Here is a 27,519-nt window from a genome sequence, read left to right as displayed (position 1 = left end):
AGCAAGACCACCAGCGCATTCCCCTCTCTAATCGTAGGTAGCAACTTCCAAAAAGTAGTCAGAAGGATAATTTTCAAATGAGATTTTAGATACACTTCATAAATCATGTTTGTGTTGTTTCTTTTTTAGCTTAATAAGTACTTAACAAGTACTCTTGCTTGGATATTCGAGAAACAATACATTTAAAAAAAAAAAAAAGATATCCCCGGATTTGCCATGTTTTTAATGACCAAAAAACACCCAACCTATTTCCAGATTTTCTGCAACATGTGGCAACCCTAAATACACTGACCAAATACAGGTCCAATTAATCCAGGTGTGTAGTTGAAGAACATTCACCATGGCGATGCATCCCGTTGCTGCATCCTCTACCTTGGCACCGTGTACCACTGTTGATTTACAGCGTCAGTTACCATGGTGACATATGTTGGTATTGACCAGTAGCTTCACACAGCATGATGACATGGCCAAACTAATGTAGCTCTGCAGCATAAGATACAATGCAAGCATGGCCATATGCATCTTCAACATCAGTTAACATCAGTTGGTAACTCTTTCAACAGTAGGGCTACAGCATCAATGAACTGTTTACTAAAGACCAATCCTGTTCCATACCAAAAACTCCCAGATAACATGAAAAAGGAGTAATGCTAGGATTTTTCAAAGCCTTGAAAGTGTTTTGAGAGCAGCCACTTTCCATGACCCTGGGAAGATATCTCTTTTTTTCCCCAAATACACATTATATTTTCCATTTTTATTATCTTTGTCTATTTTTTTGTCATTTTTGTGTATTTGGATTTGGGGGTCATCGTTCTTTCACATGAACTTTTTACTGACTTTTCACCTGTTTTTATTGCTTCCAATAAATTTTGTTACAAAAGCACAATTGCTTTAAAAGCTCTTTGTCATGTATGCCCATACATAAAATTGATCAACTCCTGTGGGAGCCCTGTCCACTGATCCTAATAATGTTTTGCCCTGATGCACTGAAAGAACAGTGTGTGTGTGTGTGTGTGTGTGTGTGTTTATGGGGGGGTCTATCTATCTAGACCCTGTCTGAGGACAGTGTGTGCAAGACGGAGTTGAGAACGGAGGAAAAACCTCTCAGTGCATTGTCATCTCTTGGCCTTTGCAGTAATGTCACTGTCACTTCTTCCTCTTCCTGTTTAAGCTGTTGCCCATCGCTATCCTCTGCCTCTGATTCTCTTCCAGTATAAAGCAGCTCTCCCAGTATGAGTGTGTTGGCGGCATGTGTATAAAGGTAGACCCTCCAGGGGAGTGTGTGTTGGCGCGTGAAGGCCATTGTCTGGATGTGGACCAGCTGCATTGCAACTTGCAAGCTTTGTGGGGAGCAGTGAGGTACAGTGGGGCATCGAACTTGTTCTGTCACACATACATAATCCTCCTCCTCTGCACCTGATGAAAAAATTAAGAAAATAAGAATTAAAAAAACAAACAAGGTGCACTGTTTTTATATCAGCTATTTCTGGTTCCTCTTCCTTATGATCTATGCCATCAGAGCAACACGCACAAGTCCCTTGTACAAGGAGCAATATAATTATCAGCAAGACATGATTAAAATTACATTTAAAACACACTTTTGTTTGATAAATCAGGACCTTTGTCAGTCTATGCCTCTATTTTTATAAAAATGTTGTAATTGTATTTCTGATATCCATGTCTAAGCTGCATCATTCGTTCAGTAAAAACCCACTCACAGAGAGCCGATACACACCTTACCTGGTATTGTTTACTCTGTTGCCCAGCAACCTAGAAAAAGAGCGTTTGCTCCTGAGAAATGTGCTTTTGTTTGACGCCCAGGTTTGATGTGTCCTCACTATTTGAGACAAGTACGATCAAAATATCTGGAAAAACTATGAACTACGAAACTATGTAAGTAAGGGTTTTATTTTTTCTGCTGTGAACCCACACTGGACCTCAGCAGACTTCCTCTGTGGGGCTCTGTCATGAAGTTGCAGTTTATTCCTATTTTCATTTATATCAAATTAATGCACAACTGTTAAACAAAGAAAACAATTTTTCTGCCCCTGGCAGGTGCAAAACCAGTCCCACTGTTTAAAAACAACTTGATATTAAGAATTAAATGTAAAGTGCAGTAAATCAAAATGTAATGTCCTCAAAAGGAACCCATCCATGTATCACAGATATTGTTTGGGGGAACAGGTTTTAGTCCATTCTGCTATTTTAATTATTATTTGTCAAGTTTTATGCAAACCCAAAGATAAACCTCTAGTCACCCAGCCCGCGCCACGTCTGCAGAGTCTTGAAATAGGAGAAGGAATCCCATTCATTAAAGATTGGCATACTGACTGGGACAAAGTGCAACTAAACAAAAGAGGCACATTCAACACTAACCCCTCTGGCTGATATTTAACATCCATCTATCCATCCACCTTCTTCCGGATGCCGGAGCCTATCCCAGCTGCGGGTAACACCGTGGATTGATTGCCCGTCAATCGCAGAGCCACATATAGAGACTAACAACCATTCACTCACTCAATCATTCAGGGAAAATTTTTCCCATTTTTTTCCAATTAATTTTAGGACCGTGGGAGGAAACCGGAGAACCCACGCAAACTCCACACAGAATCGAACAGAATTTGAATCAAACCATGGTCTTTCGTGCTGTGAGGCCGAAGTGCTAACCACTGCGCCACCATGCTGCCCCTTAAATTTAACAGGGTTTTCAATTTTGTAGTGAACCACATGAAGAGGCTGTTACCTCGGGATACCTGCCCCTCCAGCCACAGGCGCTCAAACTCCTCTGGGCTGACAGCTGGGGACAGACTGAGGGGGACAACTGCCACGGACGCTGCCTTGTCTCCGGCCGACTCTGCCAACTCACTTGCAGCATCTGAGGCTGGAAGAAGATAGTGGATGGACAAATAGGGGGGAAAGAGAAGAGAGTGAGGAGAGGTGGAAGGTGGGAATAGAGTGATGTTTGATTAAATTGTCACAGCGCTTTCACAAATGAATCCTCCCCTGATAGAACATAACAATGTGATGTTTACTGGATCCAGCTATTTTATCTATGTCTATATATATTACATTATTCCAATCTGACACAAGGAAACGTCATGTGATCAAATCCATACTTATTGTCTCCTGCGTAACCAAATACCACTAAATTCACTGTCAGCATTGTGGGGCTCCTAGATGGGTTAAACCCTATCACCTTCTCATTCATACCAACAGATTATTTGTAGTCTTAACTTAACCTACTGACCATTTTTGGGCTATGAGAAGAAGACAGAGAGCATGGAACGAACACAAAGAGAGAATCCAGACAGGAGCCCGGAGAACATAGAGAGAATGTACAGATCATATTTGACTGGTTACTATTTGCACATATGCTTTGCACATCTGGACAATTCCTGCTCTGACAAACAGTGAGAGTTCCAACCAGTGAATCACTGTCTCACTGTTACCGTAACAGACTTTCAATATATCCTGGTAGATACTAATAGCAATGACTTGGGAGCCTCTTTATAGCTGCCTCAAACACCTACCATGACGCTGCATGAGGATATTTTGCTGCAGTAATGCAGGTCAAAGGACCAACAGCTCTCCAACAGACAAGTGACTTGGCAGAAAATGTTATTCCCATCACTGAAAAGAGCTTTACCCTCTCAGGCAGCAGGAACCAAAACATTACATTAAGCTAAATTGAATAAGAGAAGCCAAATACAGAGCACTATCACTTCATACAACAATAACTCAAGATAACCTGCACTGGATAGCTAAGTTCAATCATGCAATCTCATCAATTTCTGGGATAGGATAGCCCTGCCCCAGGACAGCGGGATCTTCTTTGTCTGTTTTTGCAGCTGGAGGACAAGCTGCAGCAGCCATTTCTATATACAGTCAACATAAACTGCTTGGCTCCCTCTTACATTAATAATTCAAGTGCCCAACCAGTTCACACAACAACCTCATTATATTAACGACAACAAACATGTGGGAAGATGTTCATGATAGGAAGTGATGTCGGGGGAAAAATTGTAGGTGGCTTTGGTCTGTGGCCATTTTTCAGAAAGATATCGTCTTTTTGTAAAGGAATTCTTGTCGAAATCCTCTTGTCTTGGCAACTGGACCTAAATTTCTTCACTTCAAGACTTCTTCATTTCTGAACTGAAGCATCTCGGATGAGGGGTGAAACATCTTCAAATGAAGAAATTGAAGTCTAGTTGCCAAGACTTCGACAAGAATGCACCATGACCTGGATGACTGAGACCCTTCACAGACATTTGTAAAAAAAGTTTGTGGCAATTTTTATGCACCACTGGTATTTTTTTTCCTAATGATTTTTAAATAATTTGTTGCAGATCAAGATGTGCTTTCTTATTCAGTATTGTTTCTGCTATCTTATGAAACCCTGCATAAAGTACATACAGTACAGACCATTCGGACAACACCTGGCAAATGAGTCCTGATTTACTGCGGGATATGTATTTTTCAATGTGGCAATTGAACCATATTTTCATTATCCAATGCCTTCTGACAACTGAACTGATCTCATGCAATTTTTGCGGTCACTTTACATTTGTATTTCTTTTGTAGTACTTTTATATGCAGTAGTTAAGTGAATTACTGATAATATTCAGTCTTACAAATTGGGTAGAAACATTATTTTTATTGTTTTGTTAAACAAGGGCCCATTCTGTAATGGGATCCACTAAATATGTTATGTCTGCTGTAACTTAGAAGGGCTTGAAAAACAAACCTATAACTTGCACAACGCATTTACAACTTTATCAGGAGAAGCAAAAACTGTAAGCAAGAATGACACGACTGAAGTATGTGGGTAATTCTTGGAGACTGAGGAGGATTTTAAGACTCACCTGTGTTCACCTCCTCAAACTGGCTGGAGTTCAAGTTGTCAGAGACAACACTGCGGGGGTTAAAGGTCATATGGTCTGGACTTGCCCCGCAGGTAGTGTCTGAATATTCGTTGTTCTGCCTGAGGGGTGTCAGAGTATTAAAAGTGCATCCCCATTGGCTAACCGGTTCTGCAGGGCGACCAATGAGTACACCCAGAGATGGGTCTGATTTTCGACCCTGGAGGACTTTGCGTGTCTCCTCTATCCCACACTGCAACAGGTGGTAGTAGAGAAGTGCCTGGTCACGCACGCACATATCTGTCTCCTCATCTGTAAAAGATAATCAAATGAAGAATGATGTTTGTTTGATACAGCTTAACACACACGGCACACAAACACACCTATGCAGTAGTGTAGCAGTCTTCCCAGCATGTCCTGAGTCTCAGCGGGTCGGCAAAGAAACATGCGCATTGTGGCTGTCAGCAGCTCCATCTTGACTGCCTGTGAGGCCTCACCCCTCACCCCATCGATGAACAGCTCCAAAGTGTAGGGGGCGCTAGCGACACGATCCCCATACATCCCAAGAAGCCACAGAAGGGCCTGCCTGCCCTGGCATGGAGGGGATAATGAGCTTCATTACTGAGGTATGCAGTATGAAACAAATAACATTTTTTGGAAAGAACTTAGGAATTAGCTATAAATAATTTGAAAATAAATGAACTAAAATTCAAAAGAAATAAAATATTCCCAAAATACTAACTGAATATGTTTTTAGAATATAATATGACATGGGAAAAGAAAGAATGACCTTTAGTGTCACATTCAGGTATACATACAGCACAACAATCATTGAAATTTGACACTGCATTTAACCCATCATGACATACAGCACAACAATCATTGAAATTTGACACTGCATTTAACCCATCATGCATGAGCCATTAGCAGAGGACAGCTACTTGACAGCGCCAGGGGAGCAGTAAGGGTTTCAATGTCTTGCTCAACAACACTTCAACATGCTAGGAGGAGCGCCGAACTTAAACCAGGAATGGTCGGTTCCAAACGCAACCACTCTAGCGATGCCGCCCGCTCAAAACACATGGGCAAATTAGACACAAGTAGTAACAGTAATACATTTTGAAAAATTAAATGTGAAAACTTCTGAATGTTTCTTGCACAAGAAAAGACAAAGGCATAGCAATCTGATGATGTACAAGTGTAAACCCATTCATATTTTGAGTGTCCTCAGATTAAGCAAATGACAACAGATTTCTTGTTATAATCAACACCTAAATCAACAGACTAGATAGTCCATCTTCCACTGCAGACACTTTGTTTTGTTTAGGGAGGTGGATGAGAAAAGGATGACTCTTAAAAAGAAATGTCAGGTATATGCAGAAATATAGGCATGTTCAGATATGGTGCTGTGTCTTTTAGGTTGCACTTAAAAATCCTTTAAAATACATTTATTGGGGATATAGGCGAGCCCATGGCATATCCATGTGTCTGTGAATAGAACCCCCCATTATATCAAAAATATGTGGTTTGCAGGTAGGAGGCAGGGGTGTGCCTCCTTCAGGGGCACACCGCCATGCCATAGGTTCATGTATGTGAAATGATACATGGGTTATGATCAGAAGCAAGAAGCGGAAGCTTTCACAACACAACTTAACCTGATTGACACCTAGATTAAATTCACTCAAGAGGATGTCACTTATGTCGGCAATGTTGGCATTCTGGCCAGAGAAGACAGATGGTTCAAGAGAGGCGTCAAAGAAGCCATCTTTGTCAAAATGGAAAAAACGTCTCTGAACATAGGAAGGGGCTAAATCACAGCTTATCGCCCACATATAATGCCTTACTGGTATCCATCCCAAAACAGAGCAACTTACACACACGAGGTCTATCTGCGCCCTCCGAAAATCATCTGGGAAGATCTAACTATGAAAATAGGCCCCGGTGAATACCACCTGAGATTCAGTCCAAATAGTCTAAATCCCACCCCCACACACACACACTCACAATCTGTGCTTTATCTGTCCCTATTCAAATCTAACACAGGTAAGTCCCCAGCAGTTGCACCCTAATAACATCAGCATTAACCTAACTTCCCCATTCAACCTGGTTTCTGCAAAACAACTCTCTCATTAACATAAGCCATCACAACACAAACCAGCCCTCAATCCCAGGAGTTATATACAGAACACTCCCCACAGTGCTTTGGAATTGAAGAAGCCTCTTGGATGAGAGGTGAAATGTCTTTAAGGGAAGAAATAGTTGCTACAAAAGATTTCAACATTAATTCTCTGGAATGCAGGACATTATAACTTGCAATTGGAATTGACTGTTATTTTCATCAAAGCTGTTTACCTCCCACCACAAGATGACACTAAGCCAGAATTTAAAGGCTTAATTGAACTGTGGGAAGAAGACAGAGAACCCGGAGAGAACACACAGAAAGAACCCAGATATGAACCAGGAGAACATAGAGAGAATACACAGATCAAACTTGATTGGTTACTGTTTGCACATCTGGACATTTCTTGCCGTGATCCAACCACTGGATCAATTTTGCTGTTACTTTACAGATTCAATGTAAGAACCCATTACAACAAATTCTATCAGCATACACAGTGTTCCACCAGAGGCTCTGCCATTTTGACCAGGTGTACACCAATGTGACGAATTCATACATTCCCAAAAAATCTGACTACCTCTCATTGTTTCTGGTGCCATCATACAGGTCTTTCCAGCAGTCTAGCCTCAAGACACAAATAAGAAAAATCTGAAAGGACATGGCCCTAAGAACAACTCCAGGACTGCTTTGAGTGAAAACACTGGGAGCTGTTTTCAGATGCAGCTAACCATGGTAAAGTGCTGGACTTTAAGGAATACACAACCACTGTACTTTTCTATACCAACAATATGAAGAAAATGTCAGTGACCAAAGAGAAAAAAAAGACATGCCAAACAGACACAGTGGATGAGTAAGGTCAAAAATGCAGCTAATCATGGTAAAGTGCTGGACTTTAAGGAATATACATCCACTGTACTTTTCTATATCAACAGCATGAAGAAAATGTCAGTGATCAAAGAGAAAAAAAGACATGCCAAACAGACACAGTGGATGAGTAAGGTAAAAAAAAAAGAATGCAATGATGTTTGAAAATCTTGTAACAACACAGCATACAGTGGTACCAAGCACAATCTGAAGTATGGCATAGAAAAGGCCAAAGCATCCCACAAACAAAAGCTAAAGAACCACTTCCCCAGCAGAGACCCCAGAAGCATCTGGCAAGGTATCAGAGCACTCCCTCCACTCTGACGTTACACTGACGAACAAGCTCACTAAAGACAGACAAACAAGGACCACAATCTCAATCACAGAGGAGGACCAATCTCTGAAACTGAGCACATGCAAGGTTCAGCACATACTGAGCAAAATAAACCCATGGACAGCTGCAGGACTGAACGGCATCCCAGGTCGGGTTCTCAAGGACTGTGCAAGGCGCAATGGACAGAGGTTTTCACAGACATCTCCAACCTATCCCTATCTCTGGCAGCAGTCCCAAGGTGCTTGAATGCCACCACCATCATGCCAATGCCAAAGAAACCAAACATCACCTCCCTCAATGACGAATGGCCAGTGGCCCTCACTTCAACCTTGTGTAAGTGTTTCTCTTAGACATCCAAGGCAGAGATGAGACACATGCAGGCTTCTTTCACAGTAGTAAAAAATAACTCTTCCTCCCATTCATTGTGAACATTATCAGTTTTCCTTCTTTTTGCCCTAACAAACCACATTCAGCGCCCCATCTCCCCCCACCCACCAGAGCCAGCTCACCACCAGGTGGTGATCAGGCGACAGCTCCGCCCCTCATTTCACCTGAGTGTCCAGATCATGCAGAGACTAGTGAAAATAAAAATGAATGTGATGAGAATTAATGTCTTATGTTAAAGGTCTTAATGAATAACTGAAACCCATAAGAAGTGATTATTACTTGCTGGAAACAAGCAACTCCCTCACCCCCACACACACAGCTAGCATCAGTTATTACTACATACTGAAAAAGTCCAACAACAGAGACTTGAGTAAGATCTGTTGCATACTCCTCTCTGATGTTCTTGTGAATTTGTGCCATGTTTTCACAACACAGGAATGCGCAATGCCGCCAAACCCAGGAAAGCCTAACCTGTCATACTACAAGGCTTTCATGCAGATTAACACAAAAGAAAATCTGGCATGGTTCTCATTTCCCATGACCAATCCACTGTCTATTATTGAAGGTTTCCTGAAAGCAGAGTTGTGTAAGTTCCCAGAGTGACCTTCATTCGTTGATCATCCACCAGCAAAAAAACTCTCAACATACATGTGTTTCCTTTCTTTTCAATTTCTGGAAAAAGACAAAGATTCTCAAAGAATCAATCCCAGTGCGACCCATGTGTTTGCTTGTCACTGAAGAGGACATAACATTCAGCTTTTCCTGCAGTCACTATCTCTCTCTCTTTCTCTCTCTCTCTCTATCACTCTAATCATCCAATCTAAAGCAGGATGAGTGACGTAAAATTCGGAGTCTGTCCTGTAAGTACAAGTTCAGGATTGTTGGGCCTTCCGAGTATGGGAATTTGGTTTTGTGACAGGTGAGTAGATTCTGTTTGGACAGTCGGCGGCAGCTCCTCTGACTTCCATCACTCCTTCATCTCCCTGAGGCGACCTCATTGTATTCTTGTTTGTCTTGTTTTAATGGCACCAGTGGGTTTGACCTTCACCGTTAGAGATAAATTACTAATCCTGGCTATGTGTGACCTTTTGTTCATCGCTGTGCCTTCCGATTTTTTTTTTAATTTCTTGTGGTGCTGCCATGCACAACGGTCAGATCACACACATTTTAGAAAATAAAGATATCACAATGAATCATAACACAATAAAGTCTGATGTATTTCTTTTGAATCCTGTTAGCAATTGAAATCAAATTAGAACATGAAATCAAATTAGAGCAAAAATTAAATAATAAAACAACAGTTAAGTTAAAGAGGCTTAGAATGTAATATTTAAAGTTTTCTTCAGTCAGAAATTGACGCATTATTTGGTGTGTGCTACACTGTACTTCAATCTGAGGAGGTTGAGGTGTTTTTACATGCAGCATAGATGGACTGAGATCTCACCTGGCTGTCCTGCAGCATCTCATCACAGCCCTCCAGAGCCAAGCAGACAGTTTCACAACACTGGGGGCACACCCACACCAGATCTCGCATTGTCTGTAACACAGCTGAAACGAGAAGTGGGAGGGTTGAGGAAGTAGTAGGATTCCTATTAGTAAAGTAACCTTATAGGTTCCCTTGTGCTGTGGGTCACGCCTTACTGGATGTGATGTGCTCCTGTCTGAGGCCTAACAGCCCTGTCAGGATCTCCAGGCACTGGTCGCTGTAGCTACGGCCAATGCGTCCTGCAAGACAACCCCAAACGAGGATGAAACACAGCCAGAAGGGGCAAACACAACAGCACAGAAGCCATAAACCAAGAGCGTTAGGACTCTGACCATCTATTAAAATATTAAAAACTGTGAAAAATCACCACATATTGTTCCAACTAAGATGAAACAATAAATTAGCAAGGAATAGCCTTCATCTGTTAAATCAGGCACTAAGAGTTTGGATAATCCATTCTAATCTGCTAAAATAAAATCATAATTGGTTAGCATAGTGCCAAATGCACACCAGAAAATTAAGAAACAGTATCTACATCAAAGAAATGACGACATGCAAATCATTAGTTACACTGGACTTTACAAAAAAACAGAGATGAATGTGCCACATTTTCTGATGAGACGGTAATAATGGTGTTATGAAGTCTGACAAACTATATGCCCTGATTGAAATTTTCAGTTGCTGAAATAAATAAACAAACTGTCAGAATAAATTTAAAAAAAACAAAAAACGACAGGAATAAATACAAGAGTGACTCCACTAAATATTACAGGAAACCGTACAGGGCAGTTACAGGGCATGGGGCAGAGTGGGTTAACATAGTGAGACACCGTTAAAGTATGTGTGTGCGTGCATCCATTGGAACCCCGAATGTGTTCACCGATTGCTGAGATGGCAGCCTGGGCAGTGTCAACATTAACATCAGTGCAGTATCCTTTCAGCTCGTCCAGCAGCATGCTCACATTTTCGTCATTCACCAGCTCCACCAGAATCTGAACGCACAATATGTACAACTTGTGAAAAACAAATAAGGCCCGAAATGAGTACAGAAAATGTTATCGCTAAGAAAAAAAAAAGCAATTTAAAAAAAAAAAACACTTCTCTATATTTGAACAAGGTCTGGAAGGTTTTGCGTAAAAAGTCATTGCCTGCATTTTTCTTTGCTTGATGTAGGCTGGCTCGGTGTAGCCACAGAAGAAACGCTTGTAATGCGCCCCCATCAGGCTGGGGAGAGAACGCAGCAGCAGCTGGAAAGGAAATTAGAAGGGGTTTTTCACCAGTCATTCAAACAAGGTGGAACAATTAATGTTTTGTTCCACCTGGTCTCATCTTTTCTTGTCTCAAATTTATCTCACAAGATAACATGGTGCATTAATACACTCAACATAAAATATAAACAAATCAGCCAGCAGCCTTAATCATGATGATGGAATTACTATAGCCCTAAGGGCGAGGAGGGTGGTTTGATTTCGGTGTTATAATATATGGTTATTGCTTGCAAACCAGAAAATAAATATGTTGTAGGGTGACATAAGTGAGCAAAACATGGAGTAAGACTGGACCGACAATGACTCCACCCCACCTGAATGTGGCAGAGTGCAGTGAATCTCATTTCTCTTGATGTGCTCCCACAGGCTGTCAGCAGGGGGGCACGTACTCGTTCCAGTGCAGCTAGGCTAATGGAAGGCAGGTCGGCACAGAGGCACAGGAATAGGTTGAAAGTAGCTGCCATGACAGGTGGATGGGGGCTGACCAGTGAGGAATCAAGTAGGGACAGGATGTCAAAGAGCTCGTCTTCTGACTGAGGCCGGTAACGCTGGAGGGTCTTCAGCACCTCACTCTGACCCCAGACGTCACACTCCTTCAGCCTAAGGGAACAGACAGAGGGAGCTGGAGTAACTTGGTACGAGTTTACCTGCAGCTAGTTTACAAATCCTAGGACGGTTGGGGAAGGCCACGTCATGAAGCAGAAGCACAATACATCCTCAGTCTTCAGCTTCAGTTTGGGTGATTACTGGGCAATATGTGTTCCCTTTGTAATCATGACATCGGGCCTCAACAACTGACAGGGGAGAAATCTAGTGGAAGAGTCAAAGTAGAACTAACAAAAAAGTAGTTTTAAATGCAACAAAAAAATGTTTAATTGCCTCACTGAGGTTTGAGCCAATCAACTTTAAGAAAGACAAAAAAATCTTCTTCTTCTTCTTCTTCTTCTTTAAGCTTTTCCCTTCAGGGGTGGCCACAACCCATCAACCTTCTCCATCTAACCCTATTCTCTGTATCCTCCTCTCTCACACCAACTCCCTTAATATCCTCTCTCACTACGTCCATAAATCTTCTCTTTGGTCTTCCTCGAGACCTCTTGCCTGGCAGCTCCAATTCCAGCATCCGTCTGACAATATATTCTCTATCCCTCCTCTGTACATGACCGAACCATCTCAATCTGGCTTCTCTGACCTTCTCTCCAAAACATCTAACATGTACTGTTCCTCTGATAGACTCATTCCTGATCCTATCCATCCTGGTCACTCCCAAAGAGAACCTCAGCATCTTCATCTTTGTGACCTCTAGCTCTGCCGCCTGACTTTTGGTCATTGTAACTGTTTGTAGTGCATACAGGATTGCTGGTCTCACCACTGTATTGTACACCTTCCCTTTCATTCTGGCTGATAGTCTTCTATCACATAGTACCCCTGACACTTTTCTCCACCCATTCCAACCTGCTTGGACCTGTCTCTTCACCTCTTTTGCACACTCTCCGTTGCCCTGGACTGTTGACCGCAAGCACCTGAAATCCTGCAGCTTCTTGATCTCCACTCCCTGTAGCCTCACCGTTACACCCAAGTTCCTCTCAGTCACGCATATATTCTGTCTTGCTGTGACTAACTTTCATTCCTCTGCTTTCCAGCACATACCTCCACCTCACTAGATTTTCCTCAACCTGTTCTCTGCTCTCACTACAGATCACAATGTCATATGCAAACATCATAGTCCATGGAGATTCCTGTCTAACCTCATCTGTCAGCCTGTACATCACCATTGCAAACAAGAAGGGGAAAAGAGCTGATCTCTCTGTACTCACTAGATAAAAGACAAGGATTTTTTTTTTAATGCAATTCAAGAATTTTTCGCTAGGGGTGCACTATTTTGGTCAGAATAGAAGACAATCTGCATAGGTTATCAATGTGCCATCTGCTGCTTGTTATGCCGTTGTTTTTACCCTGTTCTCTACCTACCCGCTACTCCCTCATTAACCAAAATGTCATTATCAAAACAGAGAAAAGTAGAATTTTCAAAGAAAAATGGACTACGTCCTATTTATTTACGGAGACGCACGGGAAACCTTTGTGCTTGGTGTGTCTGCAACAAGTTTCGGTATTTGGTGTGGCACCCAGGACTATTTTGATAATTGGATTGGTATTGTTGGATGTGGAGACACCCCCCGACATTTTTGTTTTGTGTGTATATTGTTGTTTTGATTTCAGATGGCATTCACCCACACTATGCTGGAAATGTTTTAATTGACGCTGTTGGAGTTCTTACTTTGACCGGGGGTGGCGGTAGTGACACAACAGCGGGTGGTTGACTGCTGGAAGCCTGACAAGGAATACAATATCCGGCGCCACTACGAGACTCATCACAGCGAAAAATATGACAGCTTGCAAGGACAACTGAGAAGAGATAAGATCAGCGAATTGCTGGCGGGTCTGGGGAAACAGCAGCCCACTTTCACCGATAGCCGAGAAATCATTGAAGCAGCGGTAAAAGTCGGCAACCTAATTGCTAGTGAAAATGTGCAATTTAATGTTAGTCACCAGCTTCAATACAAAAGAGTGTGGTGGAATTCTACTGTTCATGCAACTCCATACATTATCAGTATGTATTGTATGAGTATGCATGTTTCATGGATGAAGTTTACACATTTACAGGACAGGTGAATACTTCCTTCCTTTCACACTTAATAGCACTGTCATTAATTTGTAAGGATGTAGGAATGCATTCAATTTAGATTTCATACGCACATGTGTAAATGGTTTAAAAATCGCTTTCTTTATAAGTTCTTTATAAGTAAAGTGCAATACTATATTTTTCAATACCAATTACCGATGTTAAAGTTTTGCGCCTTTGTACAACTAGTGGGATCAGTTGCAGTGCATCCATGTGAATGATAAAAGTAAATTATATGTTTGTCTGAGGAAATATGGGGTGTTTCATGAAATGTTTTATAAAAGGATTGTTCATTAAATTTACACTGACAGTCAATATGCCTACTCCACACTCTTCATATTTGCAAAAATGTGGCAACAGCGAGGCATGGTGACGTCTACGGGAAAAACAGTGACGCATGCAGCACTCTTAACAGAACTTATGGTGGTTATCTTGCTCCCATGGAAATTAGCAGTAGTAAAATGCAGGGCACATCAATCTGGTACAGATGATATCACAAAAGGAAATGCCTATGCTGATAAAATAGCAAAGGAAGCAGCAAGACGAAACTCAAGCATGTATGTTGACGAACCGTCTACCACACCATCATTGATTGATAATGATGTACTAAAAGATGCTCAGGAGAATGCATCAGCTGCTGAAAGACAATCCTGGCTCATGAGAGGAGCAATGGCTTTCGATGGAATTTTGATGATAAACGAGAAACCTATCCTACCGAGATCATTATTTAAAGCAGCAGCTCTTTTGACTCATGGGCCTTGCCATGTGTCAACAGGAGGGATGGAGGTACTCATAACACAACACTTCTATACCATTAACCTAAATTCCTACTTAAAAATTTTTGTGCACAGTGTATAACATGCATTAAACATAATGCTCAAGGAAACTTAAGACCCAAGAAAGGAAGGTTTCCGGCTCCACAATATCCTTTTGAGGTGATGCACATGGATTTTATTGAATTAAATTCTGTAGGAAGATATAGATATTGTCTGGTAATGATTGACGGCTACAGCAAATGGGTGGAACTTGCACCAACTACAAAAGCTGATGCAGAAGCTGTAGTTAAAGCTATTTGTAAATACTGTCTGCCAACTCATGGTATACCACAAAGAATTTACTGTGATAATGGCCCACATTTCGTAAATGAAGTTGTAAATAAAATGGGTCAAGCTTTGGATATTGTCTTAAAGAAACATTGTTCCTATCATCCACAAAGCGCAGGGCTAGTGGAAAGAACAAATGGAACAGTAAAAAACAGACTAAGAAAATGTATGGAACATACAGGAAAGACATGGCTAGAGTGCATAGATATGGTAAGAATGTACATGCACATAGTTCCCACAGCAAATGGATTGACACCATTTGAAATGATACATGGTAGACCATTTAGGTTACCGATGACCCATCCAGACTTGGAGAAGGCCCACATGGAAGAAACCTTAGTGGAATACATGAGAAAAACACTAAGACAACGAGATGTAACAGACGCAAATGCACTGCCCGAATCTCAATCTGCTCCACAGGTGAAGGTCCGAGTTGGTGATTGGATCTTCGTGAAAGTTATAAAGAGAAGCTGTTGGAGTTCAGCACGCTGGGAAGGACCATTCCAAGTTCTTCTGACCACGCCGACCGCTGTGAAAGTTGCGGAACGATCCACTTGGATTCATCAATCTCACTGTAAGGTACTCCCTGTTGATCCTACTGACACTGGCTAGTGGGGAAGGCTGACTACAAAGGGGAGTAAGAAGGATAGTCTTACTCGTCTCAAGGCATCGGCTGTGTCAGTGAAGAAACCACCAGATCCCTAGCCGTTTAGGTTGGAAGGATCCAGGATGAGTCAGCCGAAACAAGAGAACCCAACCCAGCAGGAGAAGGCAGAGACAAACAATGACAAGTCTGACCAAAAAAGATGGGCCTATCTCAAATTGATAAAACATTATGAAATGAGAACAATGATGGGTACTGTAACAACTGCTATGCTTGTCTTAATAATGTTATGGGTTTGGTTGTATGTGAACAACACATTGTACAGATTACGGAGAAGTGAAATTGATCATGCTCCACACCGAGACAGTCTCTGGTGGCGATTGGTAAATGTAACGGCAGGAGACCAAACTGATTGTTATGTTTGTACGGTAATGCCAATACCAATGTCTCATAACCCCACTATACAACCTCATCCAATTAACGAAAGTGAGACCTTGTCTATAATATGGGTGTATTCCCAAGGACTGAGTCAGAGATTTGGAATTTTTCAGAATATAACAAATACCTCAGTCCTTCCTTTTCTGCCGTACGATCCATCCAAATGGCGATTACCAGCTAATTATTCTATGGTAACCAATAAAACTGTCATTGAGGGATTCACTCTAATAACAATACAAACGACAGCGCCATTTTGTAATGTCGTTTTTACAGTTTGACCCTCTTGGATGGATCATCAACGGAACTTGGTGGCAAATACTTTTAAAATGCCTTACACCTGTGATTGTGATTCTTATTTTGTTTTGTTTATTTACTATGTGCGTTATTCCTTGTTTGAGAAGCATGATTGCTAAAATGGCTTCCGCAGCCTTTGTCCAGATGGCAATAGTAGCAGTGCAGACCCAACCAAGGACTCACTACACTGGACAGATATATGAGCAGATATATGAGTGATTCAGAAAAAGAAAATTATAATGACTCGACTGTGGAGGACGACGACGATGATGTTGTATGAAGTGTTATCTGTAAACTATGTGCCACCATGGCATGATGATGCTGAAGAGTTTAACATTGTTCGTAATCTCATAAACAGGAGGGAATTGTTAGTTTTCTCTCTATTTCTATAACTATGTTATTTCGACTACTCACATGAAGTTAGCCAGACATGCTAGAGCACAAAAGACCTTTGTCCTCTAACAAGAATTGGGCCCTCCATGATTCCAATGGTCGTAAACATCTTTAGATAAGAACCTACCCCCCGTAAACGTAAATCTAAACAAGGATAAACACTTCTGGAGAGAAACCTGCCCACACCTGTATATCATCCTGGACAACTTAACATATGCATGAACTCTACTATCCAATGAATGTTGATATGTAAATAAACACTTTCACACAATAAAAAGCCGAGCAAGGAGGAACTTGGTGGGATTCTCTGGATCTTGGCTCCAAAGAGCGCGCTGAGTCTCCCCCTCTGCAGAGCACAAAAGAATAGTCGCTTGTCTGTGTTATTTCTTATGATAACCTCAGTCTCCTCTTTACAGGTTTTAACTTAGACCAGCATGAATTAGAATTACTCTTCAACACTTTCTTGGTGTCTTTTTTAAATGCATGGCAAAAACATAAATTTACCCTTCCCTCAACATCTCCCTCTGCCGATTAGTCTGGCCCAACCTCTGGTTTATTCAGAATTCCATTGGGTTCAGGCTGCAGTATGTCAAGTATAACAGAAAAAACATTTGCCTGGTAATAACCATGCTCTTATTAGTTTTATTGCTAGATTATTATCTTCAGCTTCATGAATAAATAACAACGGCCTTTTTTTGAGCGAGTTGTGCTTGAAATTGGATAGTAATCAATGGCTCTGGCAGGCCAGCTCAACACGATGCATTTTAAACGGAAATGTAAAATGTTTAAACGGAAAGCCATAATTGCCCAGCACTTAGCAGGTCGAGAAATCTCTCCACCCTGTTCTGTTGGTGGGCGGTTAGAGAAATACAGAAGAGATTTAGCACTGATTTGATTAACTAGCTGAGTCAGAGGCAGAGAGACAGGAATACTAAATCATTCTTCCTGCTATCTTCCTTGTCAAAAAATACATATCTGCTCTTAGGTAGCACACCAATATTATACATTAATAAAAGTCTGAGTGTGCCGCTAAGCAAGGAGTCATAAAATCATATATCAATCAATTAATATATATTAATTATAGTACCTTTCATCAGAAATAATTTAATGCTCAACTAGTTTTCAAATACAAGGAATTTGCTGTGGTTTATCCATGCCTTGCAGGCAACATTGAATAATCATCCATCAGTCCATTATCTACCACTTAACCTATAGTCATGGTCACAGAGATGCTGAAGCCAATTCCAGCTGTCATTGGGCTTGAGGTGGGGTACACTTTGGACTGGTCGCCAGTCAATCGCAGGGCCACATATAGACAAACAATCATTCATGCTCTTGATCAGCCACTTGATTGTGGTGGAGTTTGCATGCAACAGTGACCCTCAGGGAGTATGTTGTCGGGGGCTTTATGCACCTGGTAGGGTCACCCAAGGCAAACAGGTCCTGGGTGAGGGACCAGACAACATGTGGCCCAAGAAGACCCCAAAAGATGAAAAAGACGAACCAGACCCGGTTTTCTCTTGCTCAGATATGGGTCATTTGGGACCCTCAGGGACGGGGCACGATGGCAAGCGCCTGGTGGCTGGACTTGTACCCACGGAGGCTCGTCCAGGCTCAGCCTGAAAGAACAACGTAGGTCTCCATTCCCTTGGGCTCACCACACCAAGAGGGGCTATGAGGGTCGGGTGCAACGTGAGCTGGGTGGTAGCCAAAGTGGGGGAGCTTGGTGGTCCAATCCACAGCTGTAGAGGCTTCCTCAAGGAACATGGAATGTTACCTCTCTGGCGGGTAAGGAGCCTGGAAGGTAGATATAGTTGGACTCACCTCGACGCGTGGCTCAAGCTCTGGAACCAGGCCTCTTGAGAGGGGTTGGACTCTTTTCCACTCTGGAGTTGTCCCTAGTGAAGGGTGCCGGGCAGGTGTTGGCATATTGATTGCCCCCCAACTCCTGCATGCTAGGGTTCAACCCAATGGATGAGAGCGTACCCTCCTTCTGCGTTCAGGTTGGGGGATAGGTTCTGACTGTACCTATGCACCCAACAGCAGTTCAGACTACCCACCCTTTTTTGGGGTCCCTAGAGGGGCTGCTAGAGAGCACTCCTATCGGAGCCTCCTTTGTCTTACTTGGGGACGTCAACGCTCACGTGGGCAGCGACAGTGAGACCTGGAAACACGGTACTGGGAGGAACAGTTCACCCATTCTGAACACAAGCGGTGTTCTGTTTTGGTCTTCTCTTCTTGTCATGGGACTGTCCATAACAAACACCATGGCGCCAGCACACCATAGTTCAATGACTAACTTTGTGGTTGTATCATCAGACTTGGGGCCACATGTTCAGGACACTCGGGTGAACAGAGGAATCAACTGATCACCACCTTGTGTTGAGTTGACTCTGATGGTGGGGGAGGATGCGGGTAAGACCTGGCAGACCTAAGCACACTGTGAGGGTCTACTGGGAACGTCTTGTAGAGTTCCCTTTCAGAACGAGTTTTAACTTCCACCTCTGGCAGAGCTTCAATCACATCTCGAGGGTGACAGAGCACACTGAGTCCAAGTGGGCCATGTTTCGTGACTCCATTGTTGAGGCAGGGGACTGGAGTCGTGGCTGTAAGGCAATCAGTGCTTGTTGAAGCGATGACTCCCAAACCCATTGGTGAACCAAAGTGGTGAGGGATGCCATCAAGCTGAAGAAGGAATCCCACCAAGCCTTTCTGCCCTATTGGCCTCTGGAGGCAGCTGAAAGGTACCTGCAGGCCAAGCTGTACGCAGCTGTGGTGGTTGCCAAGGCAAAAACACAGATGTGGGACAAGTTTGGTGAGGCCACAGAGAACAGTTTTTGGAAGGCGCCAAGGATATTGTGGTCTGCCATCCAGCGGCTGGGGAGGAGGAAGCATTATACTGTAAACACTGTGTACAGTGGGGACGTTGGGCTGCTGACCTCAACCCGCGATGTTGTGTAACAGTCGAGGGAATATTCAATCCCGGGGACACGCCCTTCAATTTGGGTGCAGAGCTGGAGCCTCAAGTGGAGAAGATCAGGTATCTCAGGGCCTTGTTCACCAGTGAGTGAAGAATGAAACGGGAGATTGACATGTGGGTTGGTGCAGCATCAGCAGCAACGAATCTGCACCGGTCTGTCCTGGTGAAGGAGCTTGGCTAAAAGGCGAAGCTCTCAATTTACAGGTTGATCAAACTTCCCACCCTCACCTATGTTCACACAAGCTATGGGTCGCAACCAAAAGAACAAGGTGGTGGATCCAAGAGGTTGAAATGAGCTTTCTCTGCAGGGTATCTGGGCTCTCCCTTGGCGAAAGGGTGAGGATCTTGGCCATCCAGGAGGGGCTTAGAGTAGAGTCACTGCTCTTCCTCATGGAGAGGAGTCAGATCAGATAGCTGAGGCATTTGGTTATGATGGCTCCTGAAAGCTTCCCTGATGAGGCATCCCAGACATGGCCAACCGGGGAAGGCCCATGGGAACACCCAGTACATGCTGGAGAAACTATATCTCTAAGTTGGCAAGGAAACGGCCCGGGATCCTCCCGGAAGGGCTAGACCCCTGGCCAGAGTGAGGGAACTCTGGGCCTCTCTGCTTCAGCTGCTGCCCTCGCGACCCAATCCCGGATAAGCAGTAGAAGATGGATGGATGGTATTCAGTCTCTCCTCCACACATCTTGGCAATTTTTTCAGTGCATTCCAATTAACCTCTTGTATTTTTTTGTACAATGCTAGGAAACCGGAGAACCCGGAGGAAAGGCATTCAACTTGGGAAATTCTACACAATGCAAACTTCACACAGTAAGACCCAGAACTGAACCAGGTTCCTTCGAGGTTTTTGTCCCTATAGACTACAGACTCCTGCCAGAAGGGATATAATAATCTCCATGTAATAAGCATGGAGTTCAAAGTGATTTATACAAACAAATGCAAATGAAACAAAGCAGAAGCTAAACCCGACCTCCTACCTACACACCAACATACAACCATACAAACATACTGAAAAGGAGGCAATCAAGGCAAAAGGCAAATTGGAGTGACAAACACTAGTGACTGGTTGAAACCAATGAAATTAAAGGAGCTGGAAAAAAAAGTGTTTAAATTGATAAATAAATTCAACCTTCATTTAAAAGAAAGTAATAATACTATTATTAATGATAATTAATGAATAATGACCTTATGAAAAACAAATTCAAACCAGAGTATAAAAGTTAGCATGACTATGAGGAAAACACATAAAAAAGAATATATATATAAATATCTATAAATATAAATATATAAGACCATATAAATAAAGGTATGATACAAATCTCATACATTGTATTTAGCAATGAACACATAAACAATCTTTGTAACTTGTTAGTGTTTTACTGATTTATGGTACTTTTCGACCACATGAGTTAATTTGGTCTTCATTTCCAGTTTTATTCAGTTTTTCACACATTTTCTGGTACTTCTTGGTTGACTTCCTCAACTTCTTGCTTCTAAGGAATTCTTTGTCTTTAATCTCGAATTTTGGGGGATGATGAACTAATTTCATGTATATTTGCATTGCTTCACGAAGTGGTTAAAGCAAATATTTAGACAATACAACACTGTCACATATGGATGAGGGCCCATCTTAACAGCTACTGTTTCTCAAGAAAGCTGAAAAAAAGTAAAGATATTTTCCTCCTTCATGCCCTTCATGTGTGTCTTCAATACTCTGACGACTCTCTGATAAGCGACTGCCATCTCAAATACACAAAAGGAATTAAATACAAGAAATTTCATCACAGTTTCTGAGAAATAAAAAAAAATTAGAGTTTGGAAAACGAGCAAAAAAGTATGGGAAACAAGCTATTGAACAAATATCCGAATAATCTGGCAGAGAAGCCAATTAACGATGGTGATGAGCTCTGTGATGAGCGAACCTGTTGAGGAGGTGATGAGCAATAAGCTTGTTGATGGCAACTCCGCCCTCATCCTTTAAGATCTCCTCCAGAGCTCGCAGGCAGTTTACCATCACCACTGGGTCAGGGTCCCTCAACAGGCTGTACAGCTCATTCACTACTGCAGCGTCTGGAACAGACAGGCGGTCAGTTATTTTACAAACAAACTAAAAGTCTTTGAAACAAAGGGATACATTCACTTCAAAAAGCTGGTGGCTACAGTTTGAGCTTGTCTGTGCTTCTCATCCTATTTCTAAGACAAAAAATCATGTAAGACAAACTCATTTTAGCCGTTCTCATCCAGGACCTTGTTCTGTCAATCATGACAATCTTCATGACTATGAAGGAGACAATAATGCTATCCCATGATATAGGGAGAAAAAGAGCAAAATCTGCAAGACATTCAATTTATAAAGTAGCATGAATTGTCTGAAAACTCTTGAGAAAAATGTGATTTTAGAAAAGCATCTACTGCAATTAATTAAAAATCAGCATATATTACCTTAAATATATACATTTAATAATAAAATGCAGCCGAGGAGCGGCACTGGCTGTTGTCTCCCCAAGCCAATCTCGGGGGGGCACGAGGCAGTGTCTCCCTGAGCCAGTCCAAAGCCCGGATAAATGCAGAGGGTTGCGTCAGGAAGGGCATCCAGCGTAAAATTTTTGCCAAAACCAAACATGTGACTCAACCATAATAACCAGATCATACTGGATCGGTCGAGGCCCGGGTTAACAATGACCGCCATTGGTACCAATGACCTACAGGGAACCGATGGAAACTGGGCTACTGTATGTCAAAGAAGGAGAGGAGGAAGGCGTGTTTGGAAGCAGAGAGAGAAGAGGAAAAGCAAGAGTCTGGGACTGAGAGTAGAGACTTTGAATATTGGGAATATGACAGGAAAAGGTAGAGAGTTGGTCGACATGATGCAGAGAAGGAAAGTGGATATACTGTGTGCCCAGGAGACCAGGTGGAATGGTAGTAAGGCCAGAAGCTTAGGAGCAGGCTTTAAGTTGTACTATCATGGTACTGATCAGAGAGATGGAGTAGGAGTTATCTTGAAGGAGGTGAAAAGAATGTCAGATAGACAGATGAGTCTGAAACTGGAAATTGAAAGTGTGATGCTCAATGTTGTTAGTGGCTATGCCCCGCAGGTGGGATGTGAATTTGAGGTGAACGACAAGTTCCAGAATGGGTTAGATGAAGTCATGCAGAATATCCCCAGAGATGAGGGTAGTAACTGGTGCAGATTTCTATGGACGTGTTGGTGAAGGCAATAGAGGGAATGAAGAAGTGATGGGCAGATTTGGTATACAGGATAGGAAAGCAGAGGGACAGATGGTTTTAGATTTAGCAAAAAGGATGGAAACAGCTGTAGTGAACACTTTTTTCCAGAAAAAACAGGAACATAGGGTAACTTATGAGAGCGGTGGTAGGAGCACGCAGATAGACTACATCTTATATAGACGGGATAACCTGAAGGAGATCAGTGCCTGCAAAGTAGTTGTAGGTGAGAGTGTTGGCAGACAGCATAGACAGCTGGTTTGTAGGATGACCCTGGTAACAAGAAAGATCAAGAGGACAAAGGCTGAGCAGAGGACAAAGTGGTGGAGGCTGAAAAGGGAGGAGTGTTGTATTGTTTTTTAAGGGTGGAGTTGAGAAAAGCTCTGGGAGGTCACGGAGAGCTTCCAGATGATTGGACAACAACAACTAGTGTTATTAGGGAGACAGGTAGGAGAGTACTTGGTGTGTCATCTGGAAGGAAAGTAGATAAGGAGACTTGGTGGTGGAATGAGGACGTGCAGGAGTATATACAGAGAAAGCGGTTAGCAAAGACAAAGTGGGATACTGAGAGGACTGAGGAGAAGAGACAGGAGTACCGGGAGATACAACATAAGATAAAAAGATAGAAGTAGCAAAGGCAAAACAAAGGGCGTACAATGGCCTGTATGCTCGGTTGGACAACAAGGAGGGAGAGAATGATCTATACAGGTTGGTGAAACAGGGAGATAATGATGGAAAGGGTGTTCAACAGGTCTGGGTGATTAAGGATAGAGAGGGAAATGTATTGACAGATGCTAGAAGAGTAATGGGAAGATGGAAAGAGTACTTTGAAGAGCTGATGGATGTGGAAAATCAAAGAGAGGCAAGGGTAGAAGAGGTTGTAGGCAATAAAGTAGCACAAACTAGTAAAAGTGCAGTGAGGAAGACATTGAAGAGTGGAAAAGCAGTTGCTCCTGATGATATATCCATGGCGGTGTGAAAGTGTCTAGGGCGAGGCAGCGGTAAATTTTCTGACTCGATTATTCAACAGGATCTTAGAGAGTGAAAAGATCCCATAAGAATGGAGAAGAAGTGTGATGGTGCCTATTTTTAAGAATAAACAGAATGTGCAGCATTTGGGCAACTATAGAGGGATAAAGTTGATGAGCCATACAGTGAAGTTATGGGAAAGAGTAGTGGAAACTAGACTGAGAGCAGAAGTCAGCATTTGTGAACAGCTGTATGGCTTCATGCCTCGAAAGAGTACTACAAATGCAGTATTTGCTTTGAGAATGCTAATAGAGAAGTACAGAGAAGGTCAGAGGGGGCTCATTGTGTTTTTGTAGACCTAGAAAAAAGCATATGACAGGGTTCCAAGAGAGGAGCTCTCATATTGTATAAGGAAATCTGGAGTGGCAGACAAGTATGTTAAACTGGTGCAGGACATGTATGCTAGTTTTGAGATAGTGGTGCAGTGTGCTATAGGGGTAACAGAAGTTCAAGGTGGAGGTGGGACTCCATCAGGGATCACCTTTTGTTTACAGTGGTGATGGACAGGCTGACAGATGAGGTCAGACAGGAATCTGAATAGACCATGATGTTTGCAGATGACATTGTGATTCCTCTGAAAGGACCAAAAGACAGGCAGCAGAGCTAGAGGTCGCAAAGATGAAGATGTTGAGGTTCTCTTTTGGAGTGACCAGGATGGATAGGATCAGGAATGAGTCTATCAGAGGAACAGCACATGTTCGATGTTTTGGAGAGAGGGTCAGAGAAGCCAGACTGAGATGGTTCAGTCATATACAGAGGAGGGGTAGTCAATATATTGGTAGACGGATGCTGGAATTGGAGCTGCCAGGCAAGAGGTCTCAAATGAAAACCAAAGAGAAGATTTATGCATGTACAGAGAGAGAAGATATGAAAGTAGTTGGTGTGAGAGAGGGGGATACAGTGAATAGGGTTCGATGGAGAAAGTTGATTCCCTGTGGCAACCCCTGTAGGAAAATGCTGAAAGGAGAAGAAGAATAAGAAGAAGAAGAAGAAGAAGAAGAAGAAGAAGAAGAAGAAGAAGAAGAAGATACATTAAATGATAAATGGCAAATCAATGAAAACAGCTAATATAATCTGCACCTGTGACACCAATACTATGATTGTTTTTTTTCTGTTATTTATCGTTGCCCTTTTCCTTTTCCTATAGAGCACATTGTAGCTATGTCAGCTGCTTTTCATGAGATAGCAGTTGCATTTCAGGTTATGTGTAAGATTTTATGCCATCTGACATAACAGGCCAAGTGCGATGCTACCACCTCGAGGCTGGAAATAGTATGACACATTGCCTGCACTCCCCTTTCTGCAATGTTTAAGAAACAGTTGAATCAGTGTGGTTATCTTTCAGAAGAGTAAACTGGATGCCATTCAAGTAAAAAAAAAAGAAAATTTGTGAGTCATCAGACACACTATGATCTCAACATAAATCCTTAATGATTTCCTTTGGCAGATTTAATCAGCACTGGTCAATATAGCTATATTTATTGGAGATTAGTCAACTAAGAAATCACATGACATCAAAAATGTTTCTGTTTTCTCATTTTCCGGCAGAGGTGTTTTCTTCCAAAAATCGCAGAATTCGTGATGGTAAAACTTCCCCTTTTAAGACCAGGGAAAAAAATAACCTAAAAACAAAAAGATCATTACAAAACGTGTAAAGAAAAAAAAAATGGAAAAAAAAATCAAACTCAAGAGCCAATTTTCAATGTCCACTAAAATCATAATATCCACTTGGTTTTGGAAAATCACACACCAAACAGATATAACAAAATGGTGTCTCCTCTGCATTACAGGGGTGAGAGCGTTCAGGCAATTTTTGCCTGCAAATCAATTCAAACAGTTTTTTGTTTATTTTCAGATTTTTTTGGTGGATTAGGGTCACAATACACTCATTTGTGGCATTTGCCACAAGTTGCAACAAGTTTTACTGCAATTCACTTAGTGCCACCACTTATATTTGTGTTGTCTTGTGGATAAGGAAAACAAACTCATTATCGGGCGTGGGTGACGCTCACTCACCTATCTCAGCCTTGGGTTGGAGATTGTGTAGTTTTGCCCAGCCGAGAACTGCAACTCTGCGTACACAGGCCGCTCGATCTCTCAGCCCTGCAGTAAGCGGCTGCTCCACGTACTCGATCAGACTGGGCAACCTGGACAGAGCCCAGACAGACGCCTGTTAGAACACAAGTGATCATGGCTCAAGGCTGAGAGCGCAAGCCAAGGGTCTCACCTCAGGTTGGTCATGTTCCTAAGGGCCAGGCTGCGCACCATGGGGTTGGGGTCCTGACAGTCCTTCCTCAGTGTGTTGATGACCAGCAGAGACAGCTCCGGGTTCAAGGATGCGTAGGAACACAGGAAAACATATACCAGTTTCTTCTGGACAATATCCACTGTGGCACAGGCTTTCACCATCTCACTGAAGAGGCCTGAGACATCCACACCTTGGGACATCACCCTGACGCCCCAAGGGGAGGGCAGGACGGAGGGTGTGCATGGAAAGAGAATATTAGAGAGATGTTTTTTATTTTTAGTTTAGTTTTATTTTTAGTTCACATTCGTTGTCTTCAGGTTATCATATTTCAATGTGGTGGGGACTTTGTAAGTTGCACCCACTAATACTGACAGCGAGTGCTGTATAATAATTTCTAATTATGAGGATACAAAGAAAAGGTTATAAAGGAATATATTGTTAATTGTTTTTTGGTAGTTTTCCAGTTGTTCAATCGCTTTTAATCAAAAAAATAATAATTATTGCCAATTACTGATACTGATACTACTGATTCACAGTTTTTCCTGCGGAATTTCCATGTAATTTTGGCAAAGTGATGGTCTGTATAAAATTAGACTTTCAGGTAATGCCCCACAGTTTTACAGTTACAAATGTTAATTAACAGTATATTGGGTTGGAACCGAGATTTAGTTTGAAAGCACAAAGGTTGATCTGACACCTTTAAGTACTAGGGTTTGCACTAGATCACTTGCTTTTAAAAACCAGTCTCAGCAACAGCCTTTCTAGCCTACCTGATAACCTTCTGGATGGCGTTTCTGTATCGCAGCTGGTCAGAGTGGACGTGGGGATTGGACAGGACCCTCCTGAGGTCCCTCACTGTGTCCTCGCTGCTCAGGTAAGGCATCGTGACCGCGCACTGACAAAATCACACGCACTTGTATCATCGTAGAGAAAGCATTTGTTGATAAACACCTGTAGTCAACATTAAACCAGCCTCTTGAAAATAAGCACCATGTTCCAATTCTCCCCTCTCGCTAAAGAACCGAAAGGAACACATAAAAAAATCATACTTACATGTAGCGTCACGGATTTTCTATCCACGTTTTAACTCGTTCATTAACTCTACGTTAAGTTAAAAGTGACTTCAATTCATAGCGATAATTTCCAAAGGAAAACTTGGACAGGATTCTGTACTACATCAAGTCACTCTTCCGTGTTTATTC

At 42.3% G+C, this 27,519-nt stretch overlaps 1 protein-coding gene across 1 annotated transcript; it reads right to left on the bottom strand.

Moving 5' to 3' along the window:
• Window positions 1-207: 207 nt before the first annotated feature.
• On the bottom strand, window positions 208-27,519 carry ap4b1 (adaptor related protein complex 4 subunit beta 1). The gene is made up of 14 exons (XM_086159899.1): window positions 27,371-27,519; window positions 27,088-27,212; window positions 26,297-26,521; window positions 26,086-26,216; window positions 21,738-21,885; window positions 11,632-11,917; window positions 11,198-11,296; window positions 10,930-11,041; window positions 10,205-10,288; window positions 10,008-10,111; window positions 5,243-5,450; window positions 4,863-5,171; window positions 2,744-2,881; window positions 208-1,416 (listed from the first exon to the last, which is right to left on the bottom strand). The coding sequence occupies exons 2-14, from the start codon at window positions 27,198-27,200 to the stop codon at window positions 1,046-1,048; spliced, it is 2,328 nt and encodes a 775-aa protein (XP_086016025.1). The 5' UTR covers window positions 27,201-27,212; window positions 27,371-27,519; the 3' UTR covers window positions 208-1,045.

This window comes from Fistularia commersonii, chromosome 14, assembly GCF_037954325.1.
Source record: "Fistularia commersonii isolate RoL2024-O1a breed Wild chromosome 14, RoL_Fcom_v1.0, whole genome shotgun sequence".
NCBI lineage: Eukaryota > Metazoa > Chordata > Actinopteri > Syngnathiformes > Fistulariidae > Fistularia > Fistularia commersonii.
Note: the sequence above shows the minus strand (reverse complement) of the source record. Positions and strands in the feature narration are given on the sequence as shown.

Coding starts and splice junctions, on each gene's coding strand:
- ap4b1 (XM_086159899.1), bottom strand. CDS start 27,200: ATGCCTTACCTGAGCAGCGAGGACACAGTGAGGGACCTCAGGAGGGTC. Junction 5,451..10,007: donor AGATGCTGCAGGACAGCCAG/GTGAGATCTCAG, acceptor CCTCCATGCCAG/GGCAGGCAGGCCCTTCTGTG. Junction 1,417..2,743: donor GGAGGGGCAGGTATCCCGAG/GTAACAGCCTCT, acceptor TTTTTTCATCAG/GTGCAGAGGAGGAGGATTAT.